At 50.0% G+C, this 25,325-nt stretch overlaps 5 protein-coding genes across 6 annotated transcripts; 2 read left to right on the top strand and 3 right to left on the bottom strand.

The window, feature by feature from the left end:
• Positions 1-5,259: 5,259 nt before the first annotated feature.
• LOC144706346 (protein NRT1/ PTR FAMILY 8.1-like) lies at positions 5,260-8,347 on the top strand. 2 transcript variants are annotated; one of them, XM_078579255.1, is made up of 4 exons: positions 5,260-5,549; positions 6,272-6,432; positions 6,499-6,716; positions 6,818-8,347. In XM_078579255.1, exons 2-4 carry the CDS (start codon positions 6,324-6,326, stop codon positions 8,192-8,194), a joined length of 1,704 nt encoding a protein of 567 aa, XP_078435381.1. In that variant the 5' UTR covers positions 5,260-5,549; positions 6,272-6,323; the 3' UTR covers positions 8,195-8,347. The 2 variants fall into 2 exon arrangements, with proteins under 2 accessions (XP_078435381.1, XP_078435382.1); XM_078579256.1 differs by lacking the exon at positions 5,260-5,549 and adding an exon at positions 5,613-6,177.
• LOC144706345 (Pentatricopeptide repeat (PPR) superfamily protein) lies at positions 8,297-10,506 on the bottom strand. The gene has a single exon (XM_078579254.1). The coding sequence runs from the start codon at positions 10,502-10,504 to the stop codon at positions 8,345-8,347; it is 2,160 nt and encodes a 719-aa protein (XP_078435380.1). The 5' UTR covers positions 10,505-10,506; the 3' UTR covers positions 8,297-8,344.
• Positions 10,507-16,358: 5,852 nt separating this feature from the next.
• LOC144706595 (uncharacterized) lies at positions 16,359-17,788 on the bottom strand. Its single transcript, XM_078579592.1, has one exon. The coding sequence runs from the start codon at positions 17,639-17,641 to the stop codon at positions 16,625-16,627; it is 1,017 nt and encodes a 338-aa protein (XP_078435718.1). The 5' UTR covers positions 17,642-17,788; the 3' UTR covers positions 16,359-16,624.
• A 36-nt stretch (positions 17,789-17,824) lies between these two features.
• JOSL (JOSEPHIN-like protein) lies at positions 17,825-20,371 on the top strand. The gene is made up of 2 exons (XM_078579593.1): positions 17,825-18,054; positions 19,777-20,371. The coding sequence occupies exons 1-2, from the start codon at positions 17,965-17,967 to the stop codon at positions 20,242-20,244; spliced, it is 558 nt and encodes a 185-aa protein (XP_078435719.1). The 5' UTR covers positions 17,825-17,964; the 3' UTR covers positions 20,245-20,371.
• Positions 20,372-21,587: 1,216 nt separating this feature from the next.
• On the bottom strand, positions 21,588-24,922 carry PHT4;1 (phosphate transporter 4;1). Its single transcript, XM_078579591.1, has 10 exons — positions 24,362-24,922; positions 24,158-24,265; positions 23,714-23,869; positions 23,355-23,570; positions 23,060-23,269; positions 22,791-22,928; positions 22,484-22,585; positions 22,184-22,249; positions 21,987-22,071; positions 21,588-21,913 (listed from the first exon to the last, which is right to left on the bottom strand). Exons 1-10 carry the CDS (start codon positions 24,782-24,784, stop codon positions 21,816-21,818), a joined length of 1,602 nt encoding a protein of 533 aa, XP_078435717.1. The 5' UTR covers positions 24,785-24,922; the 3' UTR covers positions 21,588-21,815.
• Positions 24,923-25,325: the final 403 nt, after the last annotated feature.

Below are 25,325 nucleotides of genomic sequence, written 5' to 3'. Positions count from 1 at the left end.
ATCGCCATAGCTTACTTACTATGGGAGATTAGGAAAGGGCAAAATTTTTCTTGTTTTGGAGAAACTCCTATGCGCACCTTGGATATCATGCGACGGTTAAAGCAATGGATGCGGCGTACACACCACCTATTACCACCTCACGCCAGCAGCTCAGCCCTAGCCTGCGACCTCCTTCTATCTTGGAGTATTCCGGTGACCCTCGCCCCCATCCACATTCGGCTACAGATTGTTCGTTGGCACCCACCGCCAATCGGCATCCTCAAGCTAAATGGGGATGGTGCCGCCATAGGAAACCCGGGGTCAACAGGGGGAGGTGGTATCCTACGGGATCACATAGGGAGTATTATCTTTGATTTCTCTTCTTATTACGGCATACAAACTAATACAATAGTCGAGGCTATGGCAATACGTGATGGTTTACTCCTATGCGAGGAATGAAACCTTCACCATATCATCGTAGAATTAGACTCACAAGTATTAGTTGACATGCTTCCTGCAGGAAAATGCTCCCAGTGGCGACTACAGCATGTATGGAAGGACATCATACGGTGTCGCCCCCGCACAACTAGTGTCCGTCACTAGCTGCGCGAGGGAAATCAAACAACGGACGCCGTTGCCAACCATGCGGCACACCCACAAACCCCTTCCTCCCTTTTCCTTTCTTTGCAGGCATTCCCTCCAACAACTCGTGGATATTGTCGCATTGAACGCCTCAGCTTGTCGGCACTTCGTACACGTCGCACGCTATCGAAGGAAGGCCGGCTAGAGTGGCACATAGCGTGGAGTGCTAAAGAGAGCTCATCCTCTCTCCTAATAGTTTGTCAAATTGCGCACCTCCACGATAACATCTACGAACGGCAGGGTGCACTACGTACTCCACACATTGCATCGCTACAAGGGCTCCCCCAACTCTTGCTAGCACGAGTGACGATCTCCCAGCCTTCAATAGGTAACATCAATGTACCTTTTTCTTTTCTGCAAGTGGGCGTGGGCGAGTAGGGCGCGCCGCCGCAGCCGTACGCGCGCCGCCACCGCCGTACGCGCGCCGCCGCCGCCGTTCGCGCGCCGCCCCGCGTGCCGCCTCCGTTCGCGCGCCACCCGCGTGCCCGCCGCCCGCGCCACCCGCGCGCCCGCCATCGCACCGCCGCACCGCCGCACCGCCCGCGTGCCCGCCGCCACGCCGCCCCTGCGCCGCTCGCGCACCACAGCCGCCGCGCCGCTGGCCACTCCGCCGCGCCACCGCACCGTCCGCTGCCGCGCCATCCGCCACCGCGCCACCGTGCCGCCTGCCGCCACCGCCGCCGTGCTGCCGCTCCGCTCACGCCCTCGCCAAGCCGTCGTCCCGTGTTGCGCTCGCCGTGACCGCCATCGTCCGACCGCAGCAACCGTGCCACTGAGATCGCGACGTCGCTCCACCGCGCCGTTCGCCGACGACCACGCCGCCCTGCGCCACTCCACGCCGCCCCGCGCGCAACCGCCAACTCCGCTTGAACGGCGTTCCGACGCCTAACCCCTTGATGACCGAACTATACGACTCGCTCCGGCACCTCCGCTGCACGTCGAGCCGTTGTGACCTCTCCGGCGCCCGTCATCCAACCTGCTCTGACATCGGTCGTCGACGAATCACCGCACTACGAACCCGTCGTCGAGGTACGCCGTACTCTCCGACGCTCGTTTATTTATCCTTTGCAGTGTACTTTCGTTTCGACTCCACCGCGCTAGGGCTAGGTAGGTGAGTGTGGTAAAACGAGAGAAAACTACGTTCTGAGTGTCTTACCGGTGCGGACGAGTACGTCCGTTATGTGCGAGCCCAACGGACTGAGTCTGTTCAGCCGTAGACGCCTTCGTCACTTCGACGAGGTTCGAGAGGCCCCCGTCGCCGTCACCCGGCGACTCCTGTCCAAGCTTGGAGCTCGGCGCCTCCCTCGAGTCGGAGCCTGCACGTACAACACGTAGGGCATTCATCCCCGTAGTTACATACCCGTTAGGGTATCGTCAGACGACAACATCGCCGCTCCCGATACGTATCCTTTATCGTCGCCGAGCCATCATACTCAGTGACGACGGGACGAAGTTCTCGACGTACGTCCTGCATCAAAGGGCATGGATGGATTGGTCTACGGGCACAAGCGCATGGTTGGACGTGCCCGACACTGTGATTTTGCCATTGACAAAAAAAAGTGTAATTTGGATTATATTTTAGTGAAGTTTGTGATTTTTCCTCTTGAAGTTGGTCTGCATTTCTAAATCACTTACTAGGATTGAGCAGCATGTACATGCCCTTACTAGTATTGAGATCATGAAATTGACCTAGCTATTCCATTTGCACATTAAGAAAAAATTATAAATGGTTTTAGTTTCTAGGATAAAATAGATTGTCTTTATGATCTAATAGTTAGTGAATTTTGATAGCAAATCCTAATAAAAACTAAGACAAAATCAGATTTTGTTCTTATCCCCTCTAACCGGCCCCTTTGATCCTTTTTATTGGATCAAAGAAGTCAATCTAGAGCTCCTTCTATTCTTCCCATCTCTTCTACCCCCCTTTCTAAATTCATCATCTAATTAGAGTGGTTTGAGCTTTATTGAAGATCAAACTAACTCTAATTTGGGTCAAATTATTCAAGTAGATCATCAATTGAATTACCTTATTAGCTTCCCTTGGACGATACCTCCACTTATCATTACACATCTTAAGTAAAGGTTTTATAATTTTCTTGTATAAGCTAAAATCAACGACAAGGGATCATAAAATTGCATAATTTACCCCTTTTTTGGCTTATCATGAGCCCTCTTCAATCTCCGTCATCGTCCTTATGCCGTCCCAATCACAATTGGAATGAAGAGGAGTCTTGGGGAAAATGGAGAAGGGGAAGCCCCAAAAAATTCTGGCTTGAGTGAATTTTATTCAGGGCCTTTCCTATTTGTACTAAGTGGATATTTTTCATAAAACCCCCAAACCTTAAGTATATCTTTCGACATCCAAAGATCGTTTGTGTTTGATCCTATAGACCCATGTATCAGTCTAGTTAAAAACTCGAGCAGCCCAATAGCCATTATGGCCTTCTAAATCAATTAAATATATCATCATATATGGGACAAACTCAAGCAAGTCAAAGCGATGAAGTCCTTGGCCAAGGAATGAAATATCAGAAAAGAGTTGAATGACAGATTAGGTTTTAATAGTTGACCATGTTGGGTTTTACAGTTCTTGATATGGATGAAAATGATAATTCCATGCAGCCAAATACTCATAACAGAATAAAAAAGGCATCATTAAAATCATTAAACAAATTTTCTCTACACAGATCACATCCAATAAACTATCTATCCTTAGTGACTCCAAACTAATGGCTACAAGAACGACCATACTCATCATATGAGCGAGGCTAGATAGTGTTATTCTATCTAAATACTTTGATGTCCTTCTTGGTATCCTTTGAATAGGAATATTTAGAAAACATGCTTAAAGACTAGTGATCTCCCTATTACGATCTCATGATAATTCACTAAGTCTGATCATGTATTAATGGATTGCATTATAAGCATCACTTGTGCACTATAATGAATATGTTCTATTAATGAACATGAAACGAGATATGGAATGTGTGTTGACTTTTTGACCACATAATTTTCCATCAAATCAGTCAATGAGGTCAAACCCCCTAATCCTAGTTGACCAGTTAGCGGGGTTTGCCTGCTCAAAGTAGATCGGGTCTCACATAATTTGTGAGCCACCTAGAGACCATTTAACACTAGTGGATTCCAGAATCAGAATCAGGTTGTACTGTTGGCCGCCCACGATGCCTTGAAAATTGTAGGGCCACCATGCAACCTGATAAGCCTAAAAATGCACGTAAATATGTCGTTGATTTGGCGTTAGACTTATACAATAAAATTTATAATTTCCCTTAATCACTAAATAATTAATTCAAAGATGAATTAATCTTCCAATTAATAAATCTTAATTATGCTTAATAATGTTATTAATTAATCAAAATTAAGTAAGACTTAGTGTTTCCTAATACAGAAGATAAAATAGTACCCACTTAACAAGTTGATCCCAGAATCAAATTGACCCCTGAATATATATTTATTTCCTTATGAGCAGACTTATGATCTAGTACCCTTGGATATGTTTTTATGCACTTTCGTACAGTAAGATTTTCATAAAATACGCATCATGCCGCTTCAAACATCCCTTGTGAAAGTTATTAGTTTCTTCAAGCTTCAGAGTAAGAATTTCCTGAAAAAAATAACTGAACAAATGAAGCATTGAAACAGATAGAAAGGATTAACCACTTTGTCCAAATTGTTAGGAGTGGCTTAAACGGGTCCAAATACTTGAAGATGCTATTCACACGAGAGTTTTTTGACAGTGACATGAAATTCTCATCACAAGCAACACTTGTTACAATGTGAGGCTTTATGATAGTCAATCGATTCATTTCAGATGGCTTTCTGACCTCTCGCCATGTGGACAAGGTGAAGGCTCAGGGAGAAAATATTGACTGGAAATATATCCGCACGTGCGAAGCAAATTGCCTGTTCAGCCGTTTCATACTAACAAAAGAAAGTGTGATGTCTGCAATAATTGAACTTCCCTTCTCCTTTTCTATTACGAAGATCTGGCCATTAACATCTCTTGCCATCCTCTCCCTGATGAGAAGTCTGTCTTGGAGTTTGTTGAAGGGTGGGGATTAATTGAAAATTATATTCTCGAGGAATTACGAATCGATGAAACCCCTATATCTTAATGCGAGATAGAATTAAGAAACTGAAAAAAATAGAGAACTGGGAGAAGGATTCCCGGCAAATAGAAGAGGGTCTTGGCGGAGGAGCACCTAGTTGTGTGGGGTAATATTCTCCGCAACATGAGGAACAAGTTTGCTCACTCCACTCATTCTTATTATTCAATTCTGCATTCAGTCTGTTGTACCCATCATGTAGCTATCCAATCTCAGTAGCATTCATGTCAGGGGCACACTTGCCTAAAGTACACGTCACCCTAGAGTAGACGATGGTCTTCCCTGGACGCAATGCAATCATCCTTTTTTAGAGGTCAGATATAGGTGGAATGTAGGATCGTAGGATGTCATTTTCCGTCCTGGTTTTTCTTCCTAAACCAATTTATAATATGCAACTGCTGCTAAACATTGCAATTCATAATCCCTTGCATCATCGTTTTGATCCCCGGTTGCCAAAAATACACGTACTACCCTTTTCTTTATTGTTTTCCGAGACCTTATGTGATTGTGAAGGGAATCGGGAGAAAGATAGATATATAGTTTTTATGTAAAGAGAGAGAGAGAGAGAGAGAGAGAGAGAGGGAGAGGGAGAGAGAGAGAGGGAGAGAGAGAGAGAGAGTGTGTATCGCACCGCCAAGCCCCTGGGAGGCCGCTTTCTTGAAGGGCTTTCTTTTCAGGGGTTCCTCGGTGTATCAAACAGGTGGCTGGGAGAGCGAGCGAGCTGCAGGAAGAGAAAGACGAGTAGAGTGATTCAAGCTGCGGAAAGCCACAGATCCGTTAGACCCGACTGCTTCGATCCAGGTATAGGGTCAGGGGGCAGCGGGGAGATTTCTCTTTCTCTCTCTCTCTCTTTCTCTCTCTCTCTCTCTCTCTCTCTCTCTCTCTCTCTCTCTCTCTCTCTCTCCATGTTCCTCATAAGAACCGGTTTACGGGTGATGCGGAGAATGCTGCGACTGCGCCGTCTGGCGTTTCACTCAGAAATTACTCCCTCCATTCCGAGAAGAACCGGCCCACGCGCCGAATCTGGACGGGAAAGCCCTCCGTTTCCTGCGCCTGTTTTCTCGCAGGAAGCCGAGACTACGCTCCTCCTCTCTTCTACTCGTATTTAATGGCCGCGAAGAAGACGCCCCCTTCTACTTCTTCTTCATCGTCTTCGGTCCACAGATTTAATCTTCCACAGTACTCTGTTCTCTCCGTTCTCGCTTTTCGTTCGCCTCTTCCACTGCGCTCTGCTGTCTCCTCGGCCGTCTCTTCCTCACCCGGCGATCATCGGCTTGAAGAATCCGAGCGAGATTATCAAGCTGCCCCGCACTAAAAAGACTCGTCTTTGGAGATCCTGTGGTGGGAGAAAATCCTCTCTTCCTTCGTCTTCTTCCTCCCTCCGTCAACGTCATCACGAGGACAGTTGGGCCGCCGAATCACTCCCCTGGTTTCTTCCTTGAAAAGCAATCCAGACTTTGACTCTCTCACGCCCTTATTCCCACTTCTCCGCATCTCTCACTCTCTTCATTTCTCCTCCTAAGCGCGAGTCGCAGAGCCGCTCCGAGGACTGAAGCAAGGAGGAGATCGAAGGCGATGGAGATGGAGGGCGACCACAGCACGAAAGATGGGACGGTGGATCGATGGGGAAACCCGGCGGACAAGACCAGAACCGGCAACTGGAGGACCAGCCCTTACATTCTTGGTGAGGAACAAGGCCATGGCGGCGAGACCCATCTCCAATTCGTCGCCTGATTCTCTATGCCCGCAGGAACCGAGGCCTGCGAGCGGCTGGCTTATTACGGGATGAGCTCAAACTTGGTGAATTATCTCAAGGATCGGCTGAACCAGGGCAACGCGGCGGCGGCGAACAACGTCACCAACTGGTCCGGCACCTGCTACGTCACCCCCCTGCTCGGCGCCTTCCTCGCCGACGCCTACTTGGGCAGATATCTCACCATCGCCAGCTTCATGGGGATCTACGTGCTGGTAAGCGGGGCAATTCGATTGATAGATAAATAGATAGAAAGATAAAAAGATATCTTCCAAAGTCTCTTGCCGGGGAAGCTGAGTGTTCTTTGGTGGGGCAGGGCCTGACGCTGCTGACGCTGTCGGCTTCGGTGACGGGGCTGAAACCGAGCTGCGGGGGGGACGGCGGGTGCCGGCCGAGCGCGGGGCAGACGGCGGCCTTCTTCTCGGCGCTGTACCTGATCGCGCTGGGCACGGGGGGGATAAAGCCCTGCGTCTCCTCCTTCGGCGCGGACCAGTTCGACGAGACGGACGAGGAGGAGAAGAAGCGGAAGAGCTCCTTCTTCAACTGGTTCTACTTCTCCATCAACCTCGGCGCGCTGGTCGCCTCGTCGGTGCTGGTCTGGGTCCAGATGAACGTGGGCTGGAGCTGGGGCTTCGGCATCCCCGCCGTGGCCATGGCCGTGGCCGTCCTCTTCTTCTTCTCCGGCAGCCGCCTCTACCGCCGCGTGAAGCCGGGGGGGAGCCCTCTGACGCGCATCGCGCAGGTGCTGGTGGCGGCCCTGAGGAACTGGGGGGCCGGGGTCCCCGCCGACAAGTCCCTGCTCTACGAGCTCGCCGACAAGGAGTCCGCCATCGAAGGCAGCAGGAAGCTCCAGCACACGGACCAGCTCCGGTTCCTGGACCGAGCCGCGGTGGACACGAGGGAGGACCTGGCGGCGGCGCCGGCGCCTTGGCGGGTATGCACGGTGACTCAGGTGGAAGAGCTGAAGACGGTGGTGAAGCTGCTGCCGATTTGGGCCAGCGGGATCATCTTCTCCACGGTATACAGCCAGATGAGCACCATGTTCGTGCTGCAGGGCAACACCATGGACCCGAGCATGGGCCGGAACTTCAAGATCCCGGCCGCGTCCCTCTCCATCTTCGACACGCTCAGCGTCATCGCCTGGGTGCCCTTCTACGACCGGGTCATCGTCCCCGCCGCCCGCCGGCTCACCGGCAACGAGCGCGGGTTCACGCAGCTCACCCGCATGGGCATCGGCCTGGTCATCTCCATCTTCGCCATGGCCGCCGCGGCGCTGCTCGAGAAGGCGCGGCTCGGCATGGTGCACCGCCACGGCTACTACGACGCGGAGCAGGTGCCGATGTCCATCTTCTGGCAGGTGCCTCAGTACTTCATCGTCGGCGCCGCCGAGGTTTTCACCTTCGTGGGGCAACTGGAGTTCTTCTACGACCAGGCCCCCGACGCCATGCGCAGCCTCTGCTCCGCGCTCTCCCTCACCACCAACGCGCTGGGCAACTACCTCAGCACGCTGCTCGTCACCGTCGTCATCCGCGCCACCGCCCGAGACGGCCGCCCCGGCTGGATCCCCGACAACCTCAACCGCGGCCACCTCGACTACTTCTTCTGGCTCCTCGCGCTCCTCAGCCTGCTCAACTTCGCCGTCTACCTCCTCATCGCCCGCTGGTACACCTACAAGAAGGCCGCCGCCAACTAGCCAAGCCGGCGTGCCGCCCCCCCCGGCCATGAGGAAAAAACAGTTGAAGAATAAATCCAACCCTTCTTCCCCCCGGCCCGCCCCTGTGCATACTTCTGTCGATTGATTCTGGACTGTGCAAACAAAAAAAAAACACGATATACATATTTATCACGCGATAACATCGCGGTTGCTCCCGCGAAGAACTGCCCTTAGGAGAATCTGCCAGGTGACGACGGAAGGGGACATGCCGCGGGAGATAAGATCGGCGAGGAGCGCCGCCGCCTGGGAGGCCAGGCCGCGAGAGCAGAGGCCCTTCATGGCGATGTTGTAGGAGACGACGTCCGGGTCGACCCCCGACCTCGCCATCTCGGACCAGACCGAGTCCGCCATCTCGGGTCGGCCCGCTATGACCAGCCCGTCCATTAGCAGATTATACGTGACCCGGTTCGGCGCGAGGCGGTCCCCCTTCATCTTCATCTGGAAGAAGACCCGCAGCGCCGCCGCCGTCCGCCCGCCGGCGCAGAGCCCGCGGATGAGCACGTTGTAAGCGATGAGGTCCGCCTTGAGGCCCTCGCTCCGGGCCAGCTCCCATAACCCCAGGGCTCGGTCCAGCTTCCCGTCCCGAGCCAGACCGTCCATCAGCGCGCTGTACGTGATCATGTCCGGCTTCAAGCCCTTGTCCACCATCTCCTTGGCGAAGTCCGCCGCCTCGCTGACCCGCCTCGCCTTGCAAAGCCCGTCGATGACGGCGTTGTACGTGGCCGCCGTCTTCGGGCAATTCTCAGCTTCCATCTTCTCCAAGACCGCCATGGCCCGCGGGGCCCCCACCGGGTCCTGGAAGTAGCCGCTCATCAGCGCGTTGTACGCGTGGGCGTTGGGGCTTAGCCCGCGGGCCTTCATCCGGCTCAGTACCCGCTCCGCCTCCTCCGGCAGGCGGTGCTTGCACAGTGCGCTGATCAGAGACGAGTACGCGAACGAGTCCGCTGCTATTCCTTCCTCCTCTGCGACGGCGAGGACCCGGAGAGACCTGTTGACGTAGCCGTTCTCGCACAGACCGTGGATCAGGGCCCCCAACGAAGCGGCGTCGGGGACGCAGCTGTCGTCTTTCTTCATGGTCTCCCACAGGTCAAGGGCTTCCGCCACCATAGTCTTCTCCAGCAGGCCCTTGATCATCACGTTGTAGCTGACGACGCTGCGCCGGCCCTCGCGGCCCATCTCCTCGAACAGGGCCAGGCAGTCCTCGACCCGGCCGACCCGGAAAAACCCGTCGAGGAGAGAGTTGGAGACGGCGGCGTCGGGGGCGACCCCGCCGGCCATCATCCTTGCGGCGGCTCTTGAAGCCCCGTCCACGTCGCCAGAGACGCAGAGCCCGTGGATCAAGCTCCCGTAGGTGAACCGGTCAGGGCTATGGCCGCCGGCCACCATCTTCCCCCACACGCTGCTCGCCTCGGCGAACTTCCCCGACCGGCAGAAGCCGCTGAGCAGGATGTTGTACGTCGCCAGGCTGGGGGTCACGGAGGGGTCGTCCGCCAGCCTCCCCCAAATCATCATCCCCTTGTCGACCTCCCCCGTCTTGATGAACCCATCGATTATCATGTTGTAGCAGGCGACGTCGGGGGAAACGCCGTTCTCGCGCATTTCGTCGAACAGCTCGAGGGCGCCGGAGAGGTCGCGCCGCTTGACCAGGCGGGAAATGAGGGTCCCGTAGGTGACGCAGTTGGGCTGAAGCCCGCCGCGGCGGATGTCTCTGAGCAGGGCCAGCGCGCGAGTCTCCTGGCCGCGGTCGCAGAGCCCGCGTATGACGATGTTGTAGGACTCCAGGTTGGGCGGGGCGGGGCCGGCGGGGGAGCTGTAGTAGGCGAGGAAGGCCTCGGCCTGGTCCCAGCGGCCGGCGCGGACGAGGGCGTCGAGGAGGGCGTTGTGGCAGCGCGCGGAGGGGCGGCGACGGAGGATGCGCGGGACGAGGCGGAAGAGCTCGACGGCGGAGTCGGGCATGCGGCGGCGGGAGAGGGCTTTGAGGGCGAGCGCGAAGGCGTCGTCAGGAAGACGGGGGCAGCGGGGGAGGGCGCCGAGGAGGGCGATGAGCCGGGGGAGGTGGTCCGGGGCGGAGGCGCAGAGGCCGCGGAGGATGGAGAGCAGAAGGGGCCGCGGCGGGGCGGCGGACGAGCCATGCCGGGCGGCGATCTCGTGGAGGAGCGAGAGGGCGACGACGGGGTCCTCTTCCGCCTTCACGGCCGCGAAGAGCTCCTCGTTCTGCAATGGGCCCGAGGCTCCTCCAGGCATTGGCGGGACTGCATGTGTCTCCCACATCAAATAGTATCTTAACATACATTCCGACGATTAAACAATCTCTCTTCTTAACACGATGATGGTGTTCATCCATTGCTACCTTTTTATTTAAAAAATTTCAAGCCTCGCTATTTAATTTGCAGAAGATATCACAAAACCACATTATATCATAAAAGTTCAACACTTCCTCGTTCATTCATAAAGTTGTCAATTATTCACATCGTCTGAGTTAATTTAAAGGAATGCTAGAATAAGTTGTACCTTTGTGTTGCTGACAATGAGAAAGGGTAGGAATAACTGGGAAAATTCAAATGACATGTACCTATTTGTGGGTAGATTTCAGAAGAGAAAACTATCGGGATGAATGGTTGATTTTTATACCCTAGTTACTCCAAGCAGATGGTGGCGCATACACCCAAGATACGCCATTCGAAGCAATAACACGACTGCTGGAGGAGACGACCTAGGTTATGACACTCTTGTCAATGTCAACCTACAGTCTGGAATCTGAATTTTATTCATTGTAATGATTTGAATTCTGATTTTTTTTGAATTTATAGCTATTTTCTCTCTCCTCCAAAGCCTATAAATATGCCACCACTCTGATGGACCATTTGTTGATTTTTGAAAGTGAGTTTTCTTTCACAAGAATCACCCTAGTTCCCCCTTTGCTGCAGCCACCACTTGTTGATGCGGCTGCCGCCGAGAGAGGGCTGATTGCTCCGTCCTAGTAATGTAGCATCCTACACCACTGCACCTTCCCATGCCAGCTTGTCTCCATTGTTCAATGCCTTTTTCGCCGTTGTGACATCCCTTGTCATCATGTCTCCATTACGCAGCACCATTGTAGTGTCACGCTTCCTAGCGCAACTACAAAGCATGTGTCGTCCTATGCTGCTCATCACTATTATGAAGCCTCACACCTTCATGTGTCACCATCACAACCATGTCATTCTTAGCTATTTGGCATTGTTGTATCCTCACCCACCATTATGCACCTGCATGTCATCTCGTTCTGACTCCGCCCTCTATTTTTCATGTTAATTGTTTAGGTTTAGGGTCTCAGCTCTGAATCCCTAAAAGGGGCTGATTCCCCCCTTGATCCCACCAACTGACCATGCAATTGGATCCGTGTGCAACTTAGCAGAAGCACGTATCATCCGCTCTTGCCGTCTTATGCTTCCCCAACTCCCCACATCGTCCTATCATGCTAGGTAAGTGCCAAAGTTCCACTCTTCTCTCTTTGGTGATCCACATTATTGATGGATATTATGTGGCCGTCAAGCCAATCACACTAGCATGTTTATTTAAGTTCATTGAATAAACTATTTGCGTTCATTATTATTCCGTATGATGTTTATAATGAAGTCCACGAATATGTGCAATGACTTAGTGAATTATGATGAGATCATAATATAGTGATCACTAGTCTTTAAACATGTATTCTAAATATTCATATTCGATGGATAGTCAAGACATACATCAAATTATCCGGATAGAATAGCACTAACTGATCCTATTTATACCATAAGTATAGGTAATCTTGTAGCTATTAGTGTGGCGACACTAAGGACAAATAGCGGGTGCTCTTTCAAGAAAGAGTTCACTGAATTGATCCATACGAATCCCTGAATGGTATTGTACCTAAATATCAGTTAGGTTGATTCAAGTCAGGGTTGTATAAGTGATCAACTGACCTGAGACACCAAGGACATCTCGTGAGTGGATGACTACATTTTGACTATAACTTACGAGCCTCTAATCATGTGATTCAAATAAGTTATAGATCTGATGTAGTAAGAAGCTTACGCAAATGATTGAGTGGTCAAGATGGGATCATCTGCCTTCGGTATAAGAGGAGATTGACTCAAGGAAGACGATGTAGAACGAAATCCCTTGCCAGGGTAGTGAGAATATTCGAGAAGGCGTTCTCTAATGATCCCCGTTACACATCAGTACTAATCGAATGACGGATTAGGGTTTGACGATAAACCATACCCTAAGTCGTTCGAGAGTCTCGCACGGATGATGGATTATACATATACGATAACCGATGACAGCAAAGGTTCCATGAGAGAGTTCGAGAGTACTTGGTATCTTCTAGAGCAGGAGGTGTAGCTTGACGCCCCATGGGCTAGAAACTTAACCTATCGATTGGGTTAAATCGATCCTTATTTAGTTAATATATATGTTGATATAGGTAATTAATAAGGTTGGTCAATAAATATTATTGGGCCTCTAAAGTTATTAACTAGAATGATACATGGGCTTAGAGGGTCACACGCACAAGGTCATAAGGGCTTTGGTGGATATATTTTACTTTGTAGGTCTTTTGAGAAAAACGTAAAGCAAAATATAAAGAGGGAAAGGGGTCTCATTTATAAGCACCCATGCAAGCTTGATTTGAGAGTCCATCCTTTCTTCATTCTCTACATTAACCAAGGAGAGAGTCTCGAAGAAGAGTTGAAGAAAAAGAGGTGGAGATCCAAGCGCCGAGTGATCGCGTGGATACTTCTAGAGGCCAGATGCATGACGGCTTCATAACGATCTCGGAATGAGTTCCCCAAAAGGTAATTTCAATGTTTTATTTTAAAGTTCGATTGTGAATCGATCGACACGCTTTCGCATCCATGGAACGTGTTTTACATGGCCGAACCGAGGCACCGAACTGAACAATAATACCATTCAGGTATTCATATGGATCAATTCAGTAGACACCTTCTTCAAAGGGCACCTACCATGTGCCCTTAGTGTCTCCACACTAATGACCATGGGATCAACCATACTTACTGTATAAGTATGACTAAGATATTATTATTCTATATTTGATAATTTGATTTCTATCATGACTATCCATCAAATAGGAATATTTAGAATATTTGTTTAAAGAATAGTGATCGTTGTATTATGATCTCATAATAATTTATAAGGTCTTTGCACATAGTCATCAACTTCATTAAAAACATCATATGGGAATAATAATCGATATATATTTCAATTAATGCACTTAAATAAAAATATGAAGGTGTCATTGGTTTGACGGCTAGATAATATCCATCAGTTTTTACCGTGTAGGTTGTAAGCTAGTACTCCACGCCACAACTAAGGGGCTGCACTATCATCATTGGCTCCGGATTTAAAGTTCAGATTGATGATTTTGATTTCTACTGTGTTTTATCTATCCTACTGACCTTTAGTCACCCCCACCAATGTTCGTCCTAGTCATCTTGCATTAGCATATCTCCTTGAAAGATAAAAATTAAAAGTTAATTAGAAAAACATGAATAACATAATTAGGTGAAAAAATTCTCATATTTATTTTCAATAATTTGGGCAATATGATATGCATAATCGGATCAGAATGGGAAGGAGAAAATGGAAAAAAATAAAAGAGTCAAATGACTAAGTTAATTTTTTGTATCATTACTCCATGGATTTACATCACCAAAGAAAAATGATACCTTCTACCATCGAGATTATGGGCTCCATTGCTGTAAGATGATCAGAATCAGTTAAGATATGCTCCAAATAGTATCTTAGAGCAGAATTTGATGACCCCAGAGACAACCTCTCGTAAACAAGCCCATTTCAATGGAGAAATCAAAATTAAATTTCATAGTCTACATAGATCTCTATTGGGTAGCTAAAATTTTCCAAGAGCATCACCGTTGTCTCCACATACTCACTTTGGTGAGGTATAGATGTCATTTGGAATCCCAAGTTGCACTTTTTGAATTTAATCTCACACTGGCGGGAGAGAAAAAATCGGAGGTCTTCAAAAGGTTTTCTTTAAGTTTTATGATCAATAATTTTCTGGAAATTCTAAGCCATTTCATGCCTGGTCCCTGACAAGTCCAAAATGAGGGAAATGAGGTGTAAACTGAGAATCATGCTATTCTATATGATAGTGCTTTATCTAATAGTCCTGCTAAGCTTTCTACACTTGTGCAACACCACTAAACAAATATCAAGGCAAATACTGAAGGGAAAATGATGGTTCTATGAGGGAGGATCATCATAACTAGAAACTCAAAAATATATTACGGGTTTTCTCCAAGGAAGTACTGGGTCATAAGTCTTCGACCACATTTGTGCATGCTCATGAGATAAAAGTTGACTGATTAGGTGAGGATTTAAGAAAGCATTCAGCTTTGTGCGACAACCTTGGTGTGAGACTGCAAAAGGGACATGTGTATCCAAAACTGTTTCTTTGGACTTTTCAATACATGTGACATACATTTCTCTTGTTTCTTCTTCAGCGTGTCAGTGGTGGAAATGGACACAGAACTGGTCATCCTTGGATTTCCCTTACGGTCATTCTTCAACCCACGTGCCTTTTCTTTTTTGGCTCAAATGAGTGAATTCATAAAAATTCTTAATAATATCAAAGTATAAAGACAAATCCAAGAGATTATTCTTTGAGCGGTGATCTGAATGGAGTTAAACTCCTGTGGGGAGGGACTTGAACAAGAGAACTAGGGAGTTAGTAATGAACAATCAGGATAATGATTCAAACGTCTCCAATTCAATAGAACTTGATGGTATATTTCCCAATCCAAATCTCAGGGCAAAAGTATCTACGCAATCACACATTGTTCAGAGGAAATAATAATTACCAGTCGACCAACAATGGTCTCAAACTTTAAGAGAACAACGTAAGAAAACTAGGAAAATCTGGAGTCCATACAGAGTATTTATATTGGGATTAATGTGTACACCGTTTAATTGTAAGAGAATCATCATTATAATGAGATATGGACTCCTTAATTCTTCCCAATATAAATACTCTGTATGTGGTGGACCTCATGAATGATAACTTTGGCGGCTTTTTTGGGCCGCCCCTGTAGCATCGTTAGGCAAGGGCTTCCAGATCAGGATGTTCTTCAGGTCCAAGTTGTATTCTTTCCCTTCTACAGCGCAAGTTCTTGATAGAACGCCTGGCGGCTTTATTATAAAAGGCCCCAACTAAGCATGACAAAAATCCATTACCACAAATATAAGTGGCCAGGACCATAACTATCTTTAGCCCAGTTAGCGTGAACCGACATGATCCAAATAATCAATATAAATTCTAACTTGCGCTGGCACCCAACCTCTATTTGCCATCACCTCAAATTCTTGACATGTTCAAAGTAGAATAAAGGAGTGTTGATCCGAAATTGAACGATCTGTGCAGGGAAAAGGTAAACTTTCGAATGGTATTCATATCGAAAACATGGAGTGAAGGATTTATTACAAGACAAAAAAAAACATGCAGGGCCCACAATATCGACCAAAGATCAGCCCCTCAAGAAAAGAACATCTATAAAGCTCTGAAAGGGCAACTAAAGGAGGCACTTTTAAGGGATGAACTGATGGAAATACCCCTCAATGGTTTCGGATCGAATCATAACTGAAGGATTCAATTTTGAGACCTGACCGCAAGAAACTCATTTCAAGCGAAACAATTGCGACCTTAACAAAAAACCTCAGTCTGCGAACCATTGATAAGGTGCAAGCAAGATAATATGAAGACGAAGAAATCGATTTCAGGAAAAAAAACACTCCTGAACTATTACACCAGTGGAACATTTAGAGAGAATTAGTCGGAGCTTCAAGGGACACATTCGGATCTGAGATCCAACTTTACGAGGTTTCAGAAGAGCAGTAGATAACAAGCACACAAACAGGGGTAATCTTTTAAGCCCACCGACAAGATAAAATTCCAACAAAACCTATGGGAAGCTGCTACCAAGAGAACCTGGTTTTTTATGAGTTAATCTTTTTTTTGAAAGCTTGAATTCAGTTACGCGCTGGCCAGTTGGAGAAATATACATTGCTTAAACTGAGCCATCCAAGTGTAACAGAAAAAGGCTGCATAAGGCAATGAAACGCGCAGAAAATAGACAGGAAAAAAATAAAAAGGCTTCAAGACGCCATCTAAAACAGGTGGAAGGACATACTGCTGTTATTGCCGCGATACACAGCGATGGTACGTACAATCTATACCCGAAAAAGATTACTCGAAAGAAATACACAGATATACACAGAATGGCGAAATTCAAGTTTTTCGATAGGTAGGAAAATTAAGCCGCCGTCACCTGTCTCTACCACAAACACACGACGAAGAAAAGGAGAGAAAGAACCATACGTCCAAGGCAATCAATCACCAGTCCAGCTTCAGTAACCTTGTCGGCGGTCAGAGTAATCATCTCTCCCCAGGCGGCTCTCCTCCGACCTCTCCACCGGCTTCTCCTCCTTGTACTTGGATTCCTTCTGCAGCGATAGGCCTGAAAACGACCCAGAAACGGCTCCCACCGTCGATCCATGTCCCGATCCCAATTTGCCCTGATCCCTCGGTTTCTGGTCGTAGATAGACTCCGCCGGGTAGTCCGCCGGCGCCGAGGGACCTCCGGGAGCACCATACACAGACGCGGCGTCGTAGTACGACCGAGGCGGCGGCGGCGGCGGCGGCGGCGGCTGTGCGGAGTAGAACGCCCCGGAATAGTACCCAGGATCTGTATACTGATATTGGGGATAGCCTGGACCCGGGTATTGGGAGGCCGCCGGAGGTGGATGGCTATGAGCGTAAGGCGGCGGCGTCGGCGGCGCATAGCCATGGTAATTGCAGACCGGCGGCGGAGGGGGCGCGCTGGAGTAGTAGAAGCTCGTCGGAGGAGGAGGCGGGACGTGATAGTCCGAGGGCACAGACGGCTCCGGCAGAGAAACCTCTCGAACGTTGACCTTTATGCGCACCTTGCCCTGCGGCCGGCCCGACGGACGACGGAGCTCGAGCGATCTGATGGGGACGGACGACGATCCGCCGCCGTCGGGGAAGCGTTCGACCAGATCCCAGAGCGAGGCGCGGGCGGTTCCCACGAGCGGCTTCGAGGTCTCCGAGGGCTTAGCGTGGAGGATCTCGAGCGTGAGGACGACGTCGCCGGATTGGGGGACGGGAAGGACGAAGCGCTCGTTCCAGACGGGACGGGTGGAGCCGGCGTCGTCGGCCTTGGTGGTGACGCGATTCTCCGGGTCGATGTAGAGGACGGCGCAGGGCTTGAGCTCGCCGCGGCGCCAGTTGACGTTCTTCAGGTGCTTGGCGGAGACGACGGTGATCTCGGCCTCCAGAGGAAGGGGCTTCGGCGCGGCCGAGGGGGACGACGGCGGAGGAAGATGACGGCGCGGCGGCGACGCCATGGCGGAGACAGGCGCACCGATCCCTGATCGATTTCGAGGTCGCCGCGGCAAGATCGGAGAAGACGACCGCGCCTCGCTGTAGCTTGGAAAACACGCTGCTTCGAAACGTGCTTAGATATACGGCATAGACGGCTCGCGGATGGACAACGGAAGACGACGTTTTAAGACAGACGGAACGGATGACGGACTTTGCTGTAGTACCTGTACCTAATAAGTAGGACAAGCCGTTTGTTCTTGTTCTTCTTCTTCTTCGTCGTCGTCTTCTTCGTATGCTTTCTGAGAGCGATTCTTTTTGAAATTGTGACGGAGTCTGCGACGGGAAAATGGGAGGCTACGAGGAACGGCCTTTTATCTACCATGAGAGGCAGAGACTACAATTCTGCTTGCTTCACGCCCTCAACAACCTCTTTCAGGTATCTTTTCCCCCCTCTTGCGATTAAAGTCTTCCAGTCTCTTGCTCAATTCGATATTGTGCATCTCCGTTGTGCGGACCCCTATGCGATCGACGTTTTCTCTAAATTCCCATGACCGTGTGCGACTAAGCGGTGGAAGATTTCGAGGACGAAGATTAAACTTTCTCCTGATTGCAAGTGCGCCGTATATGAATCCCTTACCTTGTCGGTGGGGTGCGGAACAAGGGAGGCAATAATGCCATTACACCGTCCGAATGCCCTCGTTTAAGTTTTGGTGTGATCATCATCTCGTTGTTCTTTATTTTTGGCTGAAAGAAATGGCAAAAATTTTTTGCCAATCGTTTCGTCTGTGAAAATAAAAGTTCGTCCTGGGGAAAATTCACCAATTCAGATTTTTTTGTGGCCATGTGTACAGTATGACAGGGGAACATTTATTAAAGTATGAGGGAACAGGAGACGGCAGAATTGGTTGAAAATAATTTTAATTTTCTGAAGGATGGGGGTAAAAAACGGTGCAGGCAAGGATGGTTCATGGTTAGGTGTGGCCGATATAGCTGATTCAAAGATTTGATTGATTAGTCAATCAAATCTGGTCTTGATCGAAATATTCATTTGATTTAATGGGGTTGGCTGGATCCTGATGGCGGCCAAGAGGCCGATCTGATCAATATGGCATTTAATTGATCAAATCTATCCAGGCTCGGATTAAGCGGAATAGAACCTTGTTTGCGTCCATTCAAGGACTTTCATGGGGTAATCCTAGGCGTGAACTTACAGGGGACGCGTTAAAGCCGATTCGTTGATCGTCTATGTTGATCGACCATTATGCCCTCGATTGATATAGAAGATCGATCTTCTAGGCTCCCTCGCAGATTGGTCCAAGGTGGTTATGTAGATTGTCGTAGATCCTATGGTCGATGATCAATTAGAAAATAATGATAGATAATCATTCGATGACCAGTTACCAGATTAGTGGTCAATTATCAGAATTATATAGCTCGGATCGTTGATCGCACGATCACATCAAGAGAGATCATGATTTTACTTTCGTCAAACAGATGCTCATCTTGTAAATGCAGTGGAAAGAAACAGAGAAGTTGGGGGGATGTTCATCGCGGCTTCTGTTCTTCATTCAAAAAGGTTTTTTTTTGCCTCGGTATGTGCTCCTTTATACTGTTCACAATGACAGGCGTCATTCATTGTGACCAAGTTATAGGGCACAAGTATAAAACGGATCTCATGAAAGGAATGAGGAAGATGCTGGCCAGGGACTAAGCCAGAAATATTACATATTTATTTGACTGCGCAGTAAATTTGCCGCGACGCAATCGCCAGGCGCTTCTGCAGTTCCTGTTTGCCCAGTTCCCGTACCTTTATCTTGTGCTCCCAAAAAAGGAGTGTTGACATTTACTTTCAAGAAGAAGAAAAAGAAGTGATCACGCTCGAGGAATCTGTCCTAGAATTTTTTTCGGCTTCTTCTTTCCAGGGAAGATGGAGGGGAGAAAATCCACACCTTTTTCCAGAACACTGTTGACTTTTTTTACCGAGTATATCTTGCGGTGGTGATGATGACTGCCCGAGCTACGTCTCCTGCTGTACCACCGACTTAACCAGTGGGTTTCAATGGGCGGTGATGATGAGCAGTGGGTTTCAGAGGCAGCATTCATCAAGTTCATGGAGATAAAGGCCGAGTTTTAATGTTTTTTATTTACGGCGTTGCAGGAGAGGGAAGAGTCCTTCTCCCGGGCGGAGCTGGACGCCATAGCCGAGAAGCTTTGCGCCGACGACACGGTGGGCCGGAGGTGGAGCCCACTGTCGAGGGTCTTCCGGCCCCACCACAACAGGTTGACCGGGAACTACGACGTCAACGTGCTGATGGCGGCGGCGGGGAGCCGGGGCCGGAGGGTGACGTGGCACGACCGGCGGCGTGGGGCGGCGGCGATCGGACTGGACGGGCCGGACGAGCCAGCGGGGCTGGAGGGCCTCATGCTGAACGTGCCGGCGAGGAGGCTGGGCGGGCTCTGGTCGGCGCGCCACTGGCTCGCCGTCCGCCGAGTCCACGGTCGCTGGTACGACCTTGACTCGGACCTCCCCGAGCCGCGCCCATTGGACGCCGTGGGGGGCGGGGTCCACGCCTTTCTGGGCGCAGTCCTCTCACGTGGCGGCGAGATCCTCCTCGTCCTCCGCTGAGCGCCACGTACCCCTTTATTCTCTTCTAATCTCTCCGTCTCTATGTATAGATATCTCTCTGTAGTCTGTACTCTGTAGGCTGGAGCCCAGTTCTCGTTATGCGGAGTGAGATCTTGTGACGTCATAATCGAATCATAGCAGCGGTCAAACTCGAGAAGAGGCATGGGGAAAAGAATGGGTGGCAGGGCGAGATGGCGTGGCAATACGTCACCCCGTTTGTCTCGGCTCCTACACCGACTGGAATTCGCTGCGTCGGGTTTCAGGTGCTGTACGGCGTAGCCTCTCCACAACCGAGACACACGCAGAGAGAGAGAGAGAGAGAGAGAGAGAGAGAGAGAGAGAGAAAGAGGTTGCACGAGCCCATGGGTGGGTGGGTTCTTCACGGGCTGGCAGTGCATGCCCATGACGGCCGGGCCCTGCCTCTCGACGCACCGCGACCGGCGCTGGCGGCACGGTCCTTTACATTCTCTCTCTTACGGTCTCGCGATGGTTTTCTTGGCGATACGTTCGTAATGGCCGGGGAACACGAACCGCAGCAGGCGCGGCGTGAGCCAGTCCGGGAGAAGGGTCAAGGCTGGGGGGGGGGGATATCTTATCCCGCCCGCAATATTTTCTTTTCAGGAAAGACTAGGAACGCCGTTTCTACTTTCTAGCGTGATCGTTTCCCCGGAGCTTAGCACAGTGCAACTCCTCCTCCCCCATCGCGCCGGCGCAGACAAGAGCGTCAAATCTGCTGCACCCGTTGTCTCTCTATCACTCTTCTCTCTCCTCTCTCTCTCTCTCTCTGCCGGAGCTTTTACTCTTCGCCCACCGTCTCTGCCCTGCCCCGACTCCCCACCGCTCCTCAAATAAATAACGAGCCGGTGCGCAGTGCGTCGTCTTCCAAGTTTGTCGTCTCCCGCGCATGTCACTCCGAGCCAGACCGCTGGTGAGCCCCGTAGAGATGGCCGCGGCCAGAAGAGGGAGCGTGCGGGCCGCTACACCGAGCCATGGCGCGGGGGATCCGTTCCCGTCCGGCTACGGCGCGGCGCGCCAGAAGGACGCGGCGAAGAGAGCTGGCGGGTCCTGCATGTGCCGGCGAGCGGTCCGCCTGCTGCGGCTCGTCGGCGGCGGCGTGGCGCAAGCGCTGTGCTGCGCCCACGGCGCTAGGAGCTCCTCCGGCCAGGTGTCGCCCAAGTCCGCCGCCAGCGCGACGCTGTACCCTCCGCCGCGGGACTCCCACCACGCCGAGGCCATCGAAGACTGCATCAGGTTCATCAACTCCTCTTCCCGGAAGTCGTCCTAGGTTTACTTCCCCAGTCACAAACGTTAGGATTAGACTTTTCTTCTCTGTTTATGCGCTGTTGGGACGGCGTTCTCTCTCATTGCCAATGCTTAATCAATCATCCTTCTCTTTACAACAATAAGATATCGTCTCAGAAGAAATGCCTACGGGTTACGGCTAAGCGGAACCCAGCATGCGAAAGCTGCTCTCGTATTCCGCTGTTGCCCCACCTCTTTCGGTATTTTCTTCCCACCTGAGAGCTCGACGCGAGCAGAAACCCTTCGCCGCCGGGCCTCGCGAGGTCGGATCAGTCGATGATCTTCTCCCCGGTCGAAAATAGGTTCCACACCACCGTTCCGACCACGTAGAGCGCCACCGAAACGCCAAAAACGTCGTCCCAAGAGCCTGGAATTCGCACTTCTTTTGTAAGAGAGACGGAGAGACGGGTTATATCGCGAGTTTGTCGTAAGAAACGAACCATGCTGTAGCAAGTATCCCGTCGTTGCCGTGCCGAAGACGCCGGCCAGAACCCCGGCGGAGTTCGAAAGGCCGAGCAGCACGCCCTGCGCGATGAAAGTCATAGCCGGAAATCAGCAAGGAATTGCACCTGCAAACTTGCAGAGCACATTTCTACCGCTGATTAATCGATCAGGAAGGAGAGAGACCGACACTTACAGAATAACGGGGCGCGATGTCTTGATGGTTCGAGTAAAGACCTGACTGGGAGAAAGCGTCCGTTCCCTGCGGGTCGAGAAGTGCAGAATGCCCATTAATGAGGCATTAATTCAGACAAATGGGGCTATTTTTCTGAATTCTCAGTTGGATTTGTAAGTTGGGCAAAAATATGCTCCTAGTGGGGGGTTTTTTCTCTCTTGGCGATAGGAACCCCGTGCGTTAAGATGATTTGTCGCCACAAAATAGCAAATTAATGACGCGATCCGCAGCGAGAAAAAAGGCAGAAATAAACCGACTTACCTGGGAACATGCCATACAGAGTATTGCCATTGCCGGAGACTCGACGTGGCTCAACTGAGTAAGGAAGAACGCAGGGCCAAGAAATCCAATGGATTGCATGATCTGCAGGACCACACGCATCGTTTCTCTTAGCACTGAAAAAGAAGGAAAAGCATAAAAATTGAAAAAAAAACTGGCAAGGATGCCCTTTTCTGAGAGAAAATGCAGTATCAGGTTGATTTTTTCCGACAAATTGGAGAGGGTAGGTCCGCGCGAGAAGCAAAACTCAAGTTGACGGGTATGTTAGCCTCTTCTAGATAAACGATACCTTACGCACGGTCGTGACTGATAATCCTCGGCTCACGAGGGAGTCCGCCACCCATCCGCCAAAATTGGCTGAAAGAGCCATCGTGAGCCAGGGAAGAACGCAGAAGAGGCCCGACTCAGTGAGGTTGAACTTCAAAACCTGTGAGCCAGCCATTTCACGAAATTGGAAAAACCCATTAATAAACTTACACCACAAATTTCTGGGGAACCCAAAAAATTAATCTTAATCAGCTTCGCCAATGATATTATCAATTGCACACAGTTGCCGACCTGATGGTAGTATGTTGGCATCCATGTGAGAAGGATGAAGGTTCCCCAGTTGTGGCAGAAGTGGGAAACGATGAGTGCCCATACAGGCGGCTTGGATAACATCTCCTTCCAGGGTATTGACTTTACAGGCTCCTTGGAAAGACTGTTCCCCATCAGAAGCTTCCTTTCCTCCCGGCTAAGACCAGGATCTTCGAGAGGGGAGCTGTAAGCCTGCCATACAGCGGCAAAAAAAAGAAAAACCGATCAAGAACATAATCAAATCGATGGTTTTCTTTTTCATTATTTGAATAGTTACCTTGACGAACCATACTGTGAACCATACAGAGCCAAGGGAGCCGAATGAGTAGAACACAGATGACCAACCAAAACTATCAATCAGAAGCGGCGAGAAGGCCAGTCCGATCACCGATCCAAGGGACATTCCGCTGTACACCACCGCCAGCGACCGGCTTCTCTCAGACACCGGAACCCATTTGGATAGGATATTGTTCATCGCCGGCATGGCAACACCCTGCCCATTGTCAAGCTCCATCAATTTTTTAAAAAACATTAATAACTTGTGAGACGAATAGGAGCAGAATCGCAAGAAACCTCCCAAGAAAGATTGAATTTTTGACATTGTGGAAAATTTTCTTGATTCAGAAGAAAATTCACCTCGCCAATACCCATGAAGGCGCGAACAATGAGCAAGAAGGGCAGCCCTGCCTTGGCCGCCAAAGGGGTAAGCATTGTCGCAAGAGACCACCACACCACCCCGAATCCTAGGACGCGCTTTCCACCCATCTTGTCGGCCCATATTCCGCCAGCAATCTACCATATGATAAAACATTAAAGACGATTATTTTCGTTAATTTCCCGTTAAGAAGGATCCGGTGCTGTAAAATGAATCTCTGAATGAGATAGTGTTCCTTCAAATATATATCAAAATGGGAACTGTAACAAACATGTAGGCCATGGTTCCTTGATCAGGTTGCTAAGATCTAAAATTGATCCTTTAAATGTTTTCTCAGACTCATTGCGGATACTATGTAGCAATCAAATAAAATTTGCTTCCATTATTCGTGCATGGCGCTCGAGATATCTTTATAGAGAGCCCACCTGAGTGAGAAGGTAGCCCCAGAAGAAAGAGGACTGAATCAAGCCTACAGTGGCCGAGTTCCACCCAAATTCTGCGGACATGGGTAGAATGGCGATGCTCATGTTCACCTGCACAGCGAGGAATTACGGCACCATATAATCGCCATTAGAGAAGTCAATCAAAAGGAAGATAACAAGATCAAAAAATAAATCCACACCACGTACACGGTCCATGTTGCAGAGCAAGAACGCGGCAAAACAGAGGGCCACGATCACCCACCGCTTCGGGATGGAATCAGACGAGCCGTCCTCCTCATCGACCTCACCTGCCTCACAAAGAGCATCGGCTAGCTTGGCCAATTCCGCCCTCGCAGCCTCTGATCCTACATCCAACGGCTCGGATTGCACGTCCGTTCCGCCACCGACGACTCGGACAGGCTCAGGCCTTCGCCGCCGAGAGGGCTGCCGGGCCAGAGGCCGAGATGAAGGGGGAAGCTGCCATGGCCCGTGGGTGACTCTCCCCTTTGAGAAATTTGCATCGCAGGACCTGATGTTCTTCCGAGAAGGGACGCCGTCGGCGATAATGGTAACGGAGGAAAGCTGAGGTGAGTTGAGCTTTGCGGAAACGGATAGTGGGTAGAGACCCATATCGAGGGAGGAGCTCCTCCTGCGTCTAGATCATCTCCCGGTGATTTCTCCCACCCATTTTTCTTCGGGAACGGGCAGCGGAGGCTGGTTCTTCATTGGTCTCTGGAATGAGCGAAGGCTACTCCTTTCCGTGCTCTTGAGTCTATCTGAGCCATCCTCCGCCGCAATTTTTTTTCTTTCTTTCATTGTTTATTAATTTTATCTCGGAAAGATCTCCAATCGCTATCTTTTTCCTTAAGCTCCGTTTTCTTGGGGAACAATTGCAAAACGCAACTCTCTACGAGGAAAAAAAATCTTCCGGCTTTGTTTGTCCTGCCTTTCCCCATCAAGTTTGTCATCGTCCCCAGTCCCTATTTTATTTAAAATAAGCTCCTCGAATATGCTTTAAGAAACATGTCTATCCCCTCATTGTTGGCTCTTCTGATACAAGGGAAAAGCATGTTGGGTTTAATCTTTATCTTTTGGGCGTTACAGAGGTAGTTACGGCTTAACATGGAATATTGGAGACAGTCAAATCTTTCATAACTATAAAATCTAGAAC

This window comes from Wolffia australiana, chromosome 8 (genome assembly GCF_029677425.1).
Source record: "Wolffia australiana isolate 7733 chromosome 8, ASM2967742v1".
Classification (NCBI taxonomy): Eukaryota; Viridiplantae; Streptophyta; class Magnoliopsida; order Alismatales; family Araceae; genus Wolffia; species Wolffia australiana.
This window is presented reverse-complemented; position numbering and strand designations above follow the sequence as displayed.

Bases quoted from the DNA above. Each gene is read 5' to 3' on its own strand.
- LOC144706595 (XM_078579592.1), bottom strand. From the start codon at position 17,641: ATGGCGTCGCCGCCGCGCCGTCATCTTCCTCCGCCGTCGTCCCCCTCG.
- JOSL (XM_078579593.1), top strand. From the start codon at position 17,965: ATGGGAGGCTACGAGGAACGGCCTTTTATCTACCATGAGAGGCAGAGA. The intron at 18,055-19,776 runs GTATCTTTTCCC...ACGGCGTTGCAG, and splicing joins CCCTCAACAACCTCTTTCAG to GAGAGGGAAGAGTCCTTCTC.
- LOC144706346 (XM_078579255.1), top strand. From the start codon at position 6,324: ATGGAGATGGAGGGCGACCACAGCACGAAAGATGGGACGGTGGATCGA. The intron at 6,433-6,498 runs GTGAGGAACAAG...CTATGCCCGCAG, and splicing joins GACCAGCCCTTACATTCTTG to GAACCGAGGCCTGCGAGCGG. The intron at 6,717-6,817 runs GTAAGCGGGGCA...TTGGTGGGGCAG, and splicing joins TCATGGGGATCTACGTGCTG to GGCCTGACGCTGCTGACGCT.
- LOC144706345 (XM_078579254.1), bottom strand. From the start codon at position 10,504: ATGTTAAGATACTATTTGATGTGGGAGACACATGCAGTCCCGCCAATG.